Source organism: Equus caballus, chromosome 2 (genome assembly GCF_041296265.1).
Source record: "Equus caballus isolate H_3958 breed thoroughbred chromosome 2, TB-T2T, whole genome shotgun sequence".
NCBI lineage: Eukaryota > Metazoa > Chordata > Mammalia > Perissodactyla > Equidae > Equus > Equus caballus.
The window spans coordinates 88,380,188-88,394,474 of record NC_091685.1 but is presented as its reverse complement, the minus strand read 5'-3'; the positions used below and the strand labels follow the sequence as shown (position 1 = coordinate 88,394,474).

Here is a 14,287-nt window from a genome sequence, read left to right as displayed (position 1 = left end):
TCTTAAACTCTATAAATAACTAAATATCCACTCTTTTTATTATCCAAATCAGAGAGGTTAATAATTGTCCAGCAATTTACACTTCATTTTCTGAAACAGTATAAAAAGAGTTGTGATTTGCCATATATTATGTCAATAACATTAAAACAAAGCATTTGAAGGCTGGCTTGTTAACATAACTATGACTCAATAAGATCACATACCTTTTGTGGCTTGAAATCAAATTTCACACAATGTTGAAAGCCTTTTCCTTTTGACTTTATTGATGTTATAATCAAACAGCCCCCAACAAAGTGAGCAGAATAACCAAGACCTTTGCTGGTTCTGAAACTATAGAATAAGTTTTCATTTTACCTCTAAATATTCTTCTCATTTTCAAAGTAAGGTAATAACACTAAGTTACAGAACTACATACCAATATAAATATGGTTTATCCTTATCCACATTGATGTTATTTACAGGATCCATTCTAAGCCAGGTATGAAACGTAAAACCATTCTGGTATGGCCATTTGGCTATAGGAGGTAATGCAATAGCCTAAAGGAAAAAACTTTGAGTTATTGACTCACATGAAAAACTTTATTATTAAAATCATGAAAATGAGACTTTAAAATGCTATAAATATATTTCTACTACATATTATTCTGCAATGATTAAAATGTCTAGAAATCATCTCTTTATCTGGAGGAAGACTTTTAATAAGTTCTAAATTTTCCAAAATACAAAGTAATGATGTTAATTTAATTAAATGATAGAAACAGCCCACGTGACCTGCTGGACACACTAATTTTGTTTGCTTCATTTCTTATAATGAACATATCCAAAGAGATTCCAATTCCACTTTGGCAGCCCAGAGTTCACAGGTTTAGATCCTGGGCACAGACCCGTACGTTGCTCAAGTCATGCTGAGATGGTGTCCCACATATAAAATAGAGGAAGATCAGCATAGACGTTAGCTCAGCAACAATCTTCCTCAAGCAAAAAGTGGAAGATTGGCAACAGATGTTAGCCCAGAGCCAACCTTCCTCACCAAAAAAGAAAAACGAAAGCACAATGAGATGCCCCTTCACATCCACTAGGATGACTATAATAAAAAATACAGACATTAACAAGTGTTGGCAAGCATGTGGAGAAATTGGAACCTCATAAATGCTGGCAGGATTGTAAAATGATACAGCCACTTTGGCAAATAACCTGGAACTTTCTCAAATGGTTAAACAGACAATGTGACCCAGCAATTCCACCCCTAGGTACATACATAAGAGAGATGAAAACATATGCCCACACAAAAATTTGTACACAAAAGCCCATAGCAGCATTCCCAGAAAGTGGAATCAACTCAAATACCTACTAACGATTAAAAACATATGTCCACACAAAAACTTATACATAAAAGCTCACAGCAGCATTCTCAAAAAGCGAAATCAACTCAAATATCCACTAATTAATGAAAGATTAAACAAAACGTGGTATATTCTTACATTACTCTTACATTAGATTATTCTTACATTATTCTTACATTAGAATATTAGTTAGGCATAAAAAGGAATGAAGCACTAATACATGCTACAATATGGATGGACCTTGAAAACAGCATGCTAAGTGAAAAAAGCCATCACAAAAGACCGGATATTGTATGATTCCATTTGTATGAACTGTCCAGAATAGACAAATCCATAGAGACAGAAAGCAGAGTAGTGGTTGCCTAGGCCTGGAAGGTTGGGGGTAAATGGGCAGCAACTGCTAACGAGTGAAGGGTTTCTTCTGAGAGTGATGAAAATGTTCTAAAATTGACAGTGATGATGGTTGCACAACTCTGTGAACACACTAAACCATTCAAGTGTACATTTTAAATGAGTGAAATGTATGGTATGTGGAGTATAACTCAATAAAGCTATTAAAAGATCATACTACACAAGCTTTTATTATAACTTTCATATGCATTTATGTATATATATCATATACCCACGTACACTCTTTTATATGTATAAGATAGTCCATAAAACATGAAAAAATCATTAAGCCAAATTTATGTAATCATACTACTGAGACTTCAAGAAACTGATTTAAAATGAAATGTTGCACTAAGAAAAACATTAAAGAATACATATTCATTGTATATCTATGTTCTCTCTCACCAAAAAACAACAGTAGAAGATGTGAAAGCTTTGTAAAAATAATTTACCATGCATACTTTAACGTCCCTTTAAAACCTATCTTTAAGGAATGAGTCACTGAGTATATTTAAAACATCTGTTCTCTAAAAGTTCCAAAAGCTGCTTAGCTGAACAGCCCCACTTTCAAGATCCGTGCAAGTAAGTGGAATGGACACACTACAATACAATCTCAGAGAACTATAAATAATAAAATGATAACATGCATTAAAAAAGGTTAATCCATAAGAATACTTTTTTTTATGTTAGACACTAATGATAAGCTCAATACCAACAGAGTAAAGTATTCTGGAAAGCTTCAAATCTAAAATGCTTATTAAGGAAAAATTATAAAGGAAAAACAACATGAGCAATAAAACTTTCCAAAGAAAGCTGTGTATTGTGTGCAAAACATTCAAATATCACAAATGTCCTTTTAAAATACTCTTTCCTTTCGGCGAGTATTGCCTGGCTACATACAGTCTAACAAGCAAATAAGATATTATAAGAACCAAAGTAAAAAATGAATAAAAGGTAAGCTCAGAAAAAAACAAGCTGGAATATCTTCAAAAAAATGTTTGAGGACTGGGCTGGTGGCACAGTGATTAAGTTCGCATGCTCCGCTTCAGGAGCCCAGGGTTCATAGGTTCGGATCCCGGGTGTGGACCTACACACTGTTCATCAAGCCATGCTGTGGCAGCATCCCAAATACAAAACAGAGGAAGGCTGGCATAGATGTTAGCTCAGCAACAATCTTCCTCAAGCAAAAAGAGGAAGATTGGCAACAGATGTTAGCTCACAGCCAATCTTCCTCACAAAAACAAGTTCACTTGTAACATGAAGACCAGTGTAATAATGAGGAGATAAAAACACTTCCATAAAAAACATATACGTATTATATAATGTACTCCTATAAAATTTTGAAACAGTAGAGATATTATTACCATATACAATTGTCTTATTTATAAACTGATTACAGCTTATAAGAACGCTGAGACTAATATAATATGGAAACTCACAGTCAGGAAAACTTGCCTAGAAAGTCTCAAAAGAGTTACTCTCATTCTATACACCAGGAGCAAAAGAAACATAAATAGGGAAACGCAAGCCTAAAGAAAGATGTTCAAAAAGAATAAAAGTGTTACACACAAATATTTGAGAACACAGAGACAAATTCATAAGACAATATGCTTATGTTCAAAAGAATTGGGTTCTAACTCCCTTACTGCCCCAAGGTGTGAGTGGGTAGCTTTCTTAACTTCTTTGAGTTTCTATTTCTTCACCTCTAAAACAGTTAGGAAAAGTAACGTGCACAATTGCTGTAAAGGTTAAGTTAGGCTGTGCAAAGAAGTTTCTACCTAACACAGAACCTGTCAGGGGTGTTTACAGGACTGTACTTGCAAGAGGCAAAGGAGAGAAGAACTCCAAGTGACTTCCTCATTACGAGTTACTTACTGCAGCACTCTTTCCTGGAAAGTTGAAAAAGGCATCAGGACCATACTTCTGAGGCACATGCTTTAGCACAGATAGCAACTTCCCAGCATGTGGAGGCTATAAAAATAATTAACAACTCATTAACCACACTACTCACCATAAAACAAAAATAACCTATTTTTAATACAGTCATACTTCAATATACCTGAGAATAAAAGAATAATGCTATAAGCTAAAAAGCATATAAAATAACCAAAGAAAGGTTATTTTCAACTATCTTAAATAAACAATGCACTCTATGCGATTTTTTGGTAATACCGGGACATATGAGGTGTTTGATAAATATGAGCCAATATCATTTGACACTTGAAACTCTTCTCCACACTGCAGGAAAAGTGAACTTTTAAAATTACAAACTACATCAACTCACCACCTATTCCTCTTTAGAACACTTTTTAATTTTACAAATAAATAATGCTTACTATGTTCCACTGTTAAAGGCTTTTAAAAGACTTTAAGAAGAAGAAAATATTTTAACCTTCCAACCACGTGAGGGATTATTATTATCCCATTTTATAGAGGAAGAATCTGAGACAGAGGAACATGTCCAAGGTCACACAAGTATCAAGTGGCAAGGATGGGATAAAAATTCAGTTTGACTCCAGAGTCCATGCTTTTAATCACTACACTTTCACTTTATTCTCTCTGTTCCCTATTTATTCACTTTATATTATTCTCTCTCTCCTGTAGCTTCCCATTGCCTTTAAAATGAAGACCAAAACCCCTAACAGATACTTTATCTACCTTGTTAGCCTCATTTTGTATCTCAATGTCCCCTTCTCTCTGCACTCCACCCACAATGCCTTCTCTGTCTTCTTCTCATAATGGGGCCTGAACACAAGCTATTCCTTGTGCTTAAAATGTTCTGACTAGGCCTGCTTCCCTTCCCCTCTTAACTGCATAAATCTTACCCATCCTTTAGAGCTCATCTTAACGGTCACTGTCTCAGGGCCGTCTTCCCTAACATCTGAGACTGGATTAAACCTCCCTACTATATTTCATTGTACAATATACCTCTACTAGCATGTATAAAAGTTGTAACATTACATTTATTTGACTAATGCCTCTCTGACCCACAAGTCTCCTCTAATACAACAAACAACCAATAGCTAAAATGAAAAGTTCATTCACATTTACAAGGAAAAGCAAAGAAGAATCAGATATACGTTATCATTTTAATCAGTTTATAAGCAAATAAGATAAAGTGTAGCACATTCTTCCCTGTTAAAAGTTCAAAACAGTGTCAAACTACAAGTGAAATCACTGGCTTGCTTGCATCTTATTTGATAGCTGCTCTAAATTATCATTACTAACAGGCTAAAAGAGTTCAGCAATCTTTTACCTAAATGTTAACTTAAAAGCTTCATTCCTAAATGATAAAGAAATTTTCAATTAACCACACTGCTCAATTCTAAAAGTGTAATAACAAATAACTACAATCACACTGATTTTCTAAATTCAAAAATGAAATAACCAAAAATAACTCTGCAGTCAAAAATAAAAATGCAGTATTGTAGCATTTCCATCTACAGAAATCATTCCTTAAAATTTCCTTTTCTATAAACCAATCAAGAAAAGAATACATTAACAAACACCTTCCTCCACAGACACTGCTAGGGGATTGTATACTGGGGTAGCCTTTCAGAAAATAATTTAGTAGTCATATTTCAAGAGTCTTTAAAAATGCTTATGCCCATGGATACAGTATTTCCATATGTAAAAATCTGTGCTAAAGTAATAATCAGAAAAGCAGATATAGATTTACATAGGGATATTCCACTGCACTGATGTGATAGTAAAAGCAACATAAATAAAATAAACGTCTGAGCAAGGCCTTGCTCTTATTTTATTAACAGTTCCTGATCTTTTTCCCTATATCCCCTAGACCTATTCCATTCTACTCCCAATCCCATAAGCAACTATATTAACACGTTTAATCTTTTTATATGTGTTCCTTCGAAAATATGTTTTTATGCGATTGTACCTATAATTTAAATGATGGGTTTAAATGATGGGTTGGGTTAGACATATCATTCCGTTTCTCACTTTTTTCCTGCTTTTTGCATCTTTTCATATTACTCTATGCACTGATTCTAAGCACTAAACAATAATCTATTCTATGCATCTAACAAATTTTACTTATCTACTCTCCTAACGATAAACACCTATGTAGACAATACGCTGCCACCAAAAATAATGCTTCAATGAACATCCTTGTGTGTATTTCCTTTCGGAACTATGTGAGAATTTCTTGGAACATGCACTCAGGAGCAAATTGCTAAGTCATTGGATATGGGTATAATTTATGAGACTATGTAGTGCTAGATTACTCTTGAGGTTGGCTCAACTGGTGTTCATTCCAACCAATAGCTCTCAGGTTTAAAATAACGCTATTCCCCCACTTATACTTGCTATTAGCCAACTTTATAATCCTTGATACCACTAGATATAAGGTGACATATCACTATTGTTTTAATTTGAACAACTCTAATTATTAGTGACTTTGTGTTTATTTGATTGTGGGGTTTCTATCTTTGTAAATATCTGTTCATATGCTTTGCTACTTTCTTATAGTTTTATATATTCACCAATATAACAAAAAAATGCTAGTTATATATTCAGAATAAATTATTTGAATATAAATCAAAACCAAAATCAAACCAGTATACTTCCTCTTCTGAACATGACAGTAACAGAACTCAGCCTTTCCAACTCACCAAAAACAACCATAAAACTAAACAAGATGTATGAAACAAAAAACTGTTTTCAGACATGGAAGAAGAGGTAGCTCAAGACTGTGATCCTTGAGAAAGGGAAACAAAATAAACCATGAGATTACCCAGACTTTCTATCTGGAGTCAATTTCCATATCACTGCACAAGGGGAAGGAAACCCAACAGAACTTGAAGGTCTCACTGAGTTGATGAGGCAGAAGTTGGAGTATGGGTAGTCTGAGGCGGACAAAAGCTTTAGGACAGAGTACTACAGAAGAAGGGGCTAAACAGACAAGAAACTCCAGAAATCTCCATTGACTCATTGATTTAATACCAAACTGTTCATTTCTACCTTAAAATTCAACAAGGTGGGGCCAAGATATTGACAGCTATAAATTAAAGAACCCCCACAGCTAATATAGTTGTGGGAATCATAAATAATTCCCACAGGAACTGTCTGAGACCCTATTAAGCCCTGGAGAGACCACAGTCTTACCCTACCTCTTGCCACATGTCTGAGACTTAGGGTCATTCACAGAAACCCTAGAAAAGTCACACCTGAACAATAACACTAAATAGCCCTAGAGTAACAGCCAATCTAGACCTGACCAAAAAAAACTTTAAAACTAGCCTGAAAGGATAAAGTTGATCCACAAGTAACTTATCTGCGTGAAAAAAAACAGCCTAACAATCTTAAAAGGAATAGGACAAGATCAAGCACTCAACAAAGAATAATTCACTATGTCTAATATCACTATGTCTAAAGTCACTAGCATAAGAAGCAGAAAAATGTGACCTATAAGCAGAAGAAATTAGTAAGTAAAAATCTGATCTAGGAAATGAGAGAGATGATAGAATTAATAGACAATAACATTAAAGCAACTATGATAAATATGCTAAATATTACCAATGATTTAAAGGAAAACATGAACATAACATGGAAAATGGAAGATATTAAAAAGAACCAAATACAATTTACAGAAATAAAAAACATATGAAATCTGAAATTTTTAATGGATGGAATTAACACACTGCAGAAGAAAAGATCCGTTACCTTAAGAATATAGCAATAAAAGCAATCTAAAATGAAGCACAAAGAGAAAAAAGACTGGGGAAAAAAGTGAACAGATCTCAGTGACCCATGGGACAATATCAAGAGGGCTAACATACATGTAATTGGAGTTACAGAAAGGGGACAAGAGGAGCAAGGAAGGACAAGAAAATGATATTTGAAGAAATAATTACCAAAATGTTTCCAAATTTGATGAAAATTATATTATAAACCCACAGATGCATGAACTCTAATAAGGATAAACACAAGGTAAACCATACCAAGAAACATAATAAAACTGCTGAAAATCAATGATAAAATCATAAAAGCACCCAGAGAACTACAGTTTGATACAAAGAAGCTAAAGAGTCTAACCATTTTAACACAATAAATTAGAATGTATAATTGCAGAGCACAAATTTGGTAATACTTAGAGCTAGATTAAGGATCAGCTGGCTGAGAGCTGCTGTGGGCAATGATCTCTAAAATAAGCCTAAAAATGCAACAAAAATGGAGGAAATATTTACTAGTATTCCTCTAAGGGATAAGTAACTAAGTGGTAGGAAGAAACAGTTTGATAAGGCGCTGTTTGATAAGGAGTTCAAAATAAGTTGACCACCACTACCATCCACTGCAAAGAACCACTAAATTGCATCTAAGGAGGGTGGATCCAATTAACTGCAGAGCTTTTGTTCACTGATGGCATTATTCAAATTTAAGGGCCACAGCTAAACTACTCAGATGAACAGAAAGAGAAGCCATCTAACACTTATTTCTCTGTCCTTATCTTTTTCCTCGAATAATTGTTAAATACATATTTGAGGAACAACAATTTAAAGAAGGACCAAATTATTAGGCTGCCTGGAACACCCAGTTCTCTTTGTCCCCACCTCTGTCAGGTCATGGCAAAAGTAGCTGTACAGATCTAAATGCTACTTTAATTGATCTCTTCCCCTCTATCAGACGTTTACCCGTGTGTAATAATATCAGTTACTTAGATGGCCACTAATATGTTTGGGGAGAAGGATAGTTTCAAATACCAAAGAGTATTTAGGCTTTTTTACCCATTGTCCTTTATCTCCTTGAAGTTTACTGAAGAATAGCTTTAGTTCTCGAACTGTCAAATTATAGCTAGCCAGCACTCCCAACATGTCAACTAAAAGATCTGAAAAGAAAGAAAACAATAAAATAATTAAGCTATTTATATTTCTTGAAGGATTAAAATACATTGTGCTTACTTCAGAGTTTGGACCATAAAGTTCTAGGTACATGATAGATGCTCAAATATTTCTTAATATTACTAAATAAGAAAAATACTGTATTTAAGAATAAAACTTTATTTCTTCACATCCATTATACTACAGAAAAAGTCATACCTGCTATCATATTGTCAACTTTTTCAATCTTCTCAAGCACTTTTTCAACAAGGCCTACTTCAGTGCAGACTTGAAGATTTCGTATGCTTTTCTTCAGAATGGCTGTAAACATGCTCCAGACTTCTGCTTGGCAAGTAACGTCACATTTTTCTAGTAGGTCCACCATGCAGATGATACTTTCACCTTCTTGGATGATGAAATTCATTTCCAAATCAAACTGCCCTCCTACCAACTTCCAAGGGGGCAGTAAGGGGAGAAACATTAAAAGCATTAGTATTTCTTCAATATAACTGGAGCACACTCCTAAGCTTTAGATTGGCAATAACTACTCATATAATTCTTCTCTACCCCCTCCAACAATAAAAAGGTCTTTAAAAAACACACACACAGCTCTAAAAAATAAAGCTTCTAAGGAAATCTTCAAGTTAAGATAGCACAAAGTCAAGCAAGACAGAATATAAAAATGGAAATATTTTTCACAAAAACAAATATAGGATGTCTTAGGTAAATCACTACCTACTGCCCTGTTACTCATAAAGATCTAACTTAGCTCAATAATTGTTTCTAATCCAATATTTCATTTATGAATTATGAACTCTCTGAACTACTCACAACCTAAAGGTCCTTTGCTCCCTAAACAAGCTATGAGCTCACAGCAAAAATAAAAAGCTCTTTGAAAAAGATTCAGAGTGGACACAAAACGTGGAGTTCATAGTATTTGTCAAATTCCTGGTTTATTATCCCTATCCATTTTGATCCTTCTCCTTCTCTGTCAATAATCAGGATAACTTAAACATAATTAGTCACACACCCAAAGTCAGTAATCAAGAAAATTTCATTGGTATTACTATCAGAAAATCCATCCAAAGAAAGCTGTACTGACCTACCTACACCTTGCCATCTCAGCCACAGCGTCCTCCCACAGGGGAAAGGTTTTTAAATTTTAACAAATCCCAATTGCGTAAAGGAATTAAAATATTTTTATAATTACCTTTGCAGAGCTATCCTTTTTAACTAGATTTTTAAAAGATTTATGTCAGAAATAGTTACATACATGATTCACCTACACTCCTGTCCTGAATAATTCTTAGTTTTTCATTATGCATTCCTAAACCCAAAAGGTGAGCAAGAATTAGGAGAAGTGAACTTTACAAAACAAAATCCAATAGCTCATAAAAGAAAAGACATGAAAAGCAAGGAGGGGTCAGAATTAGGAAATCAAAACTCCTTGCAGCCAGAGGTTGACACACGTTCCAGGTTCTGCAAAGACGTACACTGGCATGAGAAAGAAAAAATGGAAAAACGAACAACATGAGGGAGTATCTGCATGCAGGGAGAAAAGAATTCCTGGCAAGCACAGTGGTAAAGGGATCTGGTTCTTCTAGGAAATCTCGGGCAGAAATTTCAGTGTACAATTCTTTGCATCATCAGTAACAAGCAGTAAGGAGAAGACAGTTGAGTATCTGCTAAAAGAGTCCCCTGACGTGACTGGACGGTTCTCCTAGCTACAATGTCCTGGCTATGAATTATACATGCTTGCTTCTCTAGTCCACAAAAAAATTCTGTAAGATACATAAGAATGCTAATATAGACTTGTTTATTTGTTTGTTGAATATTTGCTTGTTTTAACTTTTTATTCTGAAATAATTTCAAACATTCAAAAAGCACAAAGTTTAGAATTCCTGCATACCATTCACGCAGCTTCTCCAAATGTGAATATATTACATAATCATAGGACAATCATTAAAACCAGGAAATTAACATTGATACAATACTATTAACAAATCTACAGATCTTATTCAAATGTGACCACCTGTCACACCAATGTCCTTTTTCTGATCCCCTTAGTCTTCAAACTGAGACAATTGCATAGGCATTCTTGGACTGTCATGATTTTGACACTTTTAAAATGTATTTGCCAGTTATTTTATAGACTGTCTTCCAATCTGAACGCTTCTTTGTGTTTAAATTCAGGTTACGCATTTTTGGTAAAAATACCCCAGAGGTGATATGTGTCTTTCTCAGCGTATCATTTCAGATGATACTTGATGTCAGTATGTCTCGCTATTGGTGAAGTTAGCTTTGATCACCTGTTTAAGGTGGTGTCTGTCAGATTTTCTCCATTTTAAAGTTACTATCTTTCATTTTTAAATTATTAAGCATCTTGTAGGAGAATACTTTGAGACTATACAAATATCTTGTTTCTCATACTTTTAAGCATCCATTGATGGACCTACAACTGCTATGACTGTGGCATTGCTACATGGTGGTTTTATAGTTCCATCATACTTTCTACATTTATTAATTGGAAAATACTTCCTTTGATAATAAAATACATCATCACATCTGAAAAGCCAGCATCATGCTCAAATAGGAAAATTGAAATGATTCTCATGAAAGTCAGAAACAAGACTAGGACATACTATCATCACTATCATTTGATATTCTGGAGATCCAGAAGTCATATTTAGTCAAAAAGCAACAACATGTATAACTATCAGAATGGAGGGATTTAAACTACAATTATTCTCAAATGATATGATATATATCTCGAAAAACAAAGAGCTTCAACTAAAAACTTACTATAAATGAGGAAAGTATTTGGTAATGGAACTAGTGATACAGAAAACAATATGAATCAGCCTCAAAAAAAATTATGCTAAATAGAAGAAGCCAGACACAAATGGTTACCTTAACAACTAGAAATTTATTGTATAGATACATTTAGGTAATGATGTAAGATACAAGAACTTCATTTTAACATTTCTTGACTAGAAAATAGAAGAAACAATCCCCCGAAGAAAACATTATAATGTAATGGTTAGTAAACTATAACCTTAGTTAGTATAGGTTAGTATAACTATATAATAGAATAGGATGCAGCCATTGAAAAGAATGAGACAGCTCCATTTGACATGAAAAGATCTCTAAAATACATTGTTTAGGTAAGAAAAATCACAGTGGAAAAAAGTGTGAATAGTAGGCTACAATTTGAGTGTAAAACACAAACATATGTAGAGATACCTAAGAATGACACAAAAAACTAGTGATTGCTTCTGAAAAGGTAACAGAGCATCTGGGAAAAGAGGGCAAAGAGAAAGTTTTTAGTATATACATTTTTGGACATCTTCTACACAGGTCTGAATAGGTCAAAAACCTAGTTGCAACTAACTTAAGAGACACTACCTTCACCTTAATATTACTTACATCAATCTTTCCTTTTGATCTGTGTTTATTACCATCAGTAACCACCCTTCTAGGAAGCTATAGAATTAATTTTTGAAAGTAATTTCAAAAAAAACACCCCAAATATTTCACCAGCTTTTAAATTGAGTTTATACTATGAGAGCAGTATCCAGACAGGTGTTTTAAGTATTTCTCCATTGCTTTAAATATTATAAAATATATCTTTCAAGGAGAAAATTGATGGCAGAAATTGGTACATACAAATGTGTGGCATATTTGATATACTATATGTATGCATATCTATTATACCTAAAAAGCATGCACAGGGTCTACAGTATGTCATGTTAACCCTTTCTAATAGTTATTTGAAGCTGATCAACCTTCAAAACACAAATTTGTTTCCAATGACAGGGATCATAATCCAAGTCCAGGCATTGGCTAGTTATTATCTGAGCTGTAGTAATGGCTCTGCACTACAAAATGTAATCTTCCCAAATGTCACAGTAAGTTATGAATATCTGAGCAGCCTAATGCACTTTACTAGCCATGAAATGTGAAAATGTAATCTTATTACCTTTTTTATGGTTGTATTTTTTTGAATAATGTAGCCTGGAAACTGATGTATAGTCTTTTTCTGCATTTTAGCATGATTTGGTCTCCTTTGCTGTATAGAACATTTTTCAAAACTCTCCATTTCAACATATTTTAGTCTTGGCCTGAACTTCATAAACAATTTTTATAGCAACCTTCAGGGTGGCATAACATGCTTTCTATAGGTTATAGTTTAACATACAAGATTAAAGAAATATTAAAGCATATTATTCAAAGAATTCAAAGAAACCTTCACAAGTTTTGTATTAGGACTTTAATAGGGCATGATGATTATTTTCTTATCAATGGTTATATTAATAAAACACTTTAAGCTGAAATTAATCACTAAACCTAAGTCATCTGTATTTTCAGAAAACCAAAAACACATATAGACCAAAAATAATTATCTTCTCCAAAAGATCTATAAACCTGCAAAGACTGAAACACATAGGAAATTCTAACACATCAAAGTAGAGCTAAGTTTTCCTTTGAAACTTGCTAAATTTTTCCTCAAAGACGCAGCAGGGAATAAGGCATAGCAAATAAATTGGACAGAGTGCAATCACAGCTTATGCCCCTAACTAGATACTGTCTATTTCTTGTGACAAATCACTTTTTTCTCTGGACCTGTCTATTCCTTTCTAAAACAAACTAAGTGAAGTGTAAGCTTGTTTTATTTATTTGCATTCCTCAAAACGTATTTACTTTTTTAAAGGGCCAATCTCAAGGTATTCAATTTATACCTAAGAATCCATTTCTAAGTGAATGCACCCTATACATGTTTACAGTCACCAGAAACTTAATTAAGAGGAAGAAGTTGGGGAAAAATTTCAAATTTTCAGACTGTAATCTCTCCCAATTTACATTTTCTTCTTCTTCCATAACAGTAAAGAGTTTCTAGTTTGGTTCATGGGACCCAGGCAAAGGATCTCACTTCACAGCTTTCCTTGAAGTTACCAGCCACTGGCAAGTTCCGACCAATGAGAACAGGGAATAATATATGCAACTTCTAGGTATTACTCTCAAAAGAAAGGAATGTGACTTCTCTTTGCAACTTTCCTCCTTCCTCTTAGAAAAGATGCAGAAATAGTGGCAAGAGCTAGAGTAGCCATCTTGGAATCTATGCTGTAAGTCTCATGTTGAAGATAACAGAGCAGAAAGATCTATGAATCCTGACAACTACAAAACTGCTTCAGTAGCCCTGAACCATTTCACTACCTAAATTCTCACCTAAAGGACAAATAAACTTCTACCTTATTATTCTACCACTTCTACCACTGTTATTTAGGGCTTCTCTGTCACATCAGCTTATAAATCTATATCCTGACTACGTATATGATACTGCTATTAGTTGCATTTTCTCAGAAATTAAAAATATACATACTATCTCAAGTGACATATGTCCATTCCCGCCTCTTATACTATAGCAGGTGTTAACTCATGAAATTGCCTATTTTGACCTACTTTTAAGAGATGGCAGTGTGCCCTAAGTTTAGAAACAGAAATCTGAGAGCAGCATATTCTCTCTGACTGTATTCTTACTAGATACCTAAATACCTGCTCTACACCACCACTATGCCAGATACTCCTTGTTATGAGCTGAACTGTATGCCCCCAAAATTCTTATGTTGAAGTCCTAACCCCCAGTACATCATTGTGTGACCTTGTCTGGAAACAGAGTTGTTTCAGATGTAATTTGTCAAGATAGGGCCATTAGGCCCT

At 34.1% G+C, this 14,287-nt stretch overlaps 1 protein-coding gene across 5 annotated transcripts in view; it reads right to left on the bottom strand.

Moving 5' to 3' along the window:
* The window catches only part of LRBA (LPS responsive beige-like anchor protein), a 709,727-nt gene that overhangs the window by 612,995 nt on the left and 82,445 nt on the right, over nt 1–14,287 (bottom strand). For all 5 annotated transcript variants that reach the window (XM_070261528.1, XM_070261527.1, XM_070261529.1 and 2 more), the window contains exons 3-7: nt 8,789–9,020; nt 8,477–8,577; nt 3,609–3,704; nt 416–537; nt 204–330 (exon numbers count right to left, since the gene is read on the bottom strand). In XM_070261528.1, the coding sequence (XP_070117629.1) occupies nt 204–330; nt 416–537; nt 3,609–3,704; nt 8,477–8,577; nt 8,789–9,020 (678 nt within the window). The remainder of the gene's footprint in view (nt 1–203; nt 331–415; nt 538–3,608; nt 3,705–8,476; nt 8,578–8,788; nt 9,021–14,287) is intronic.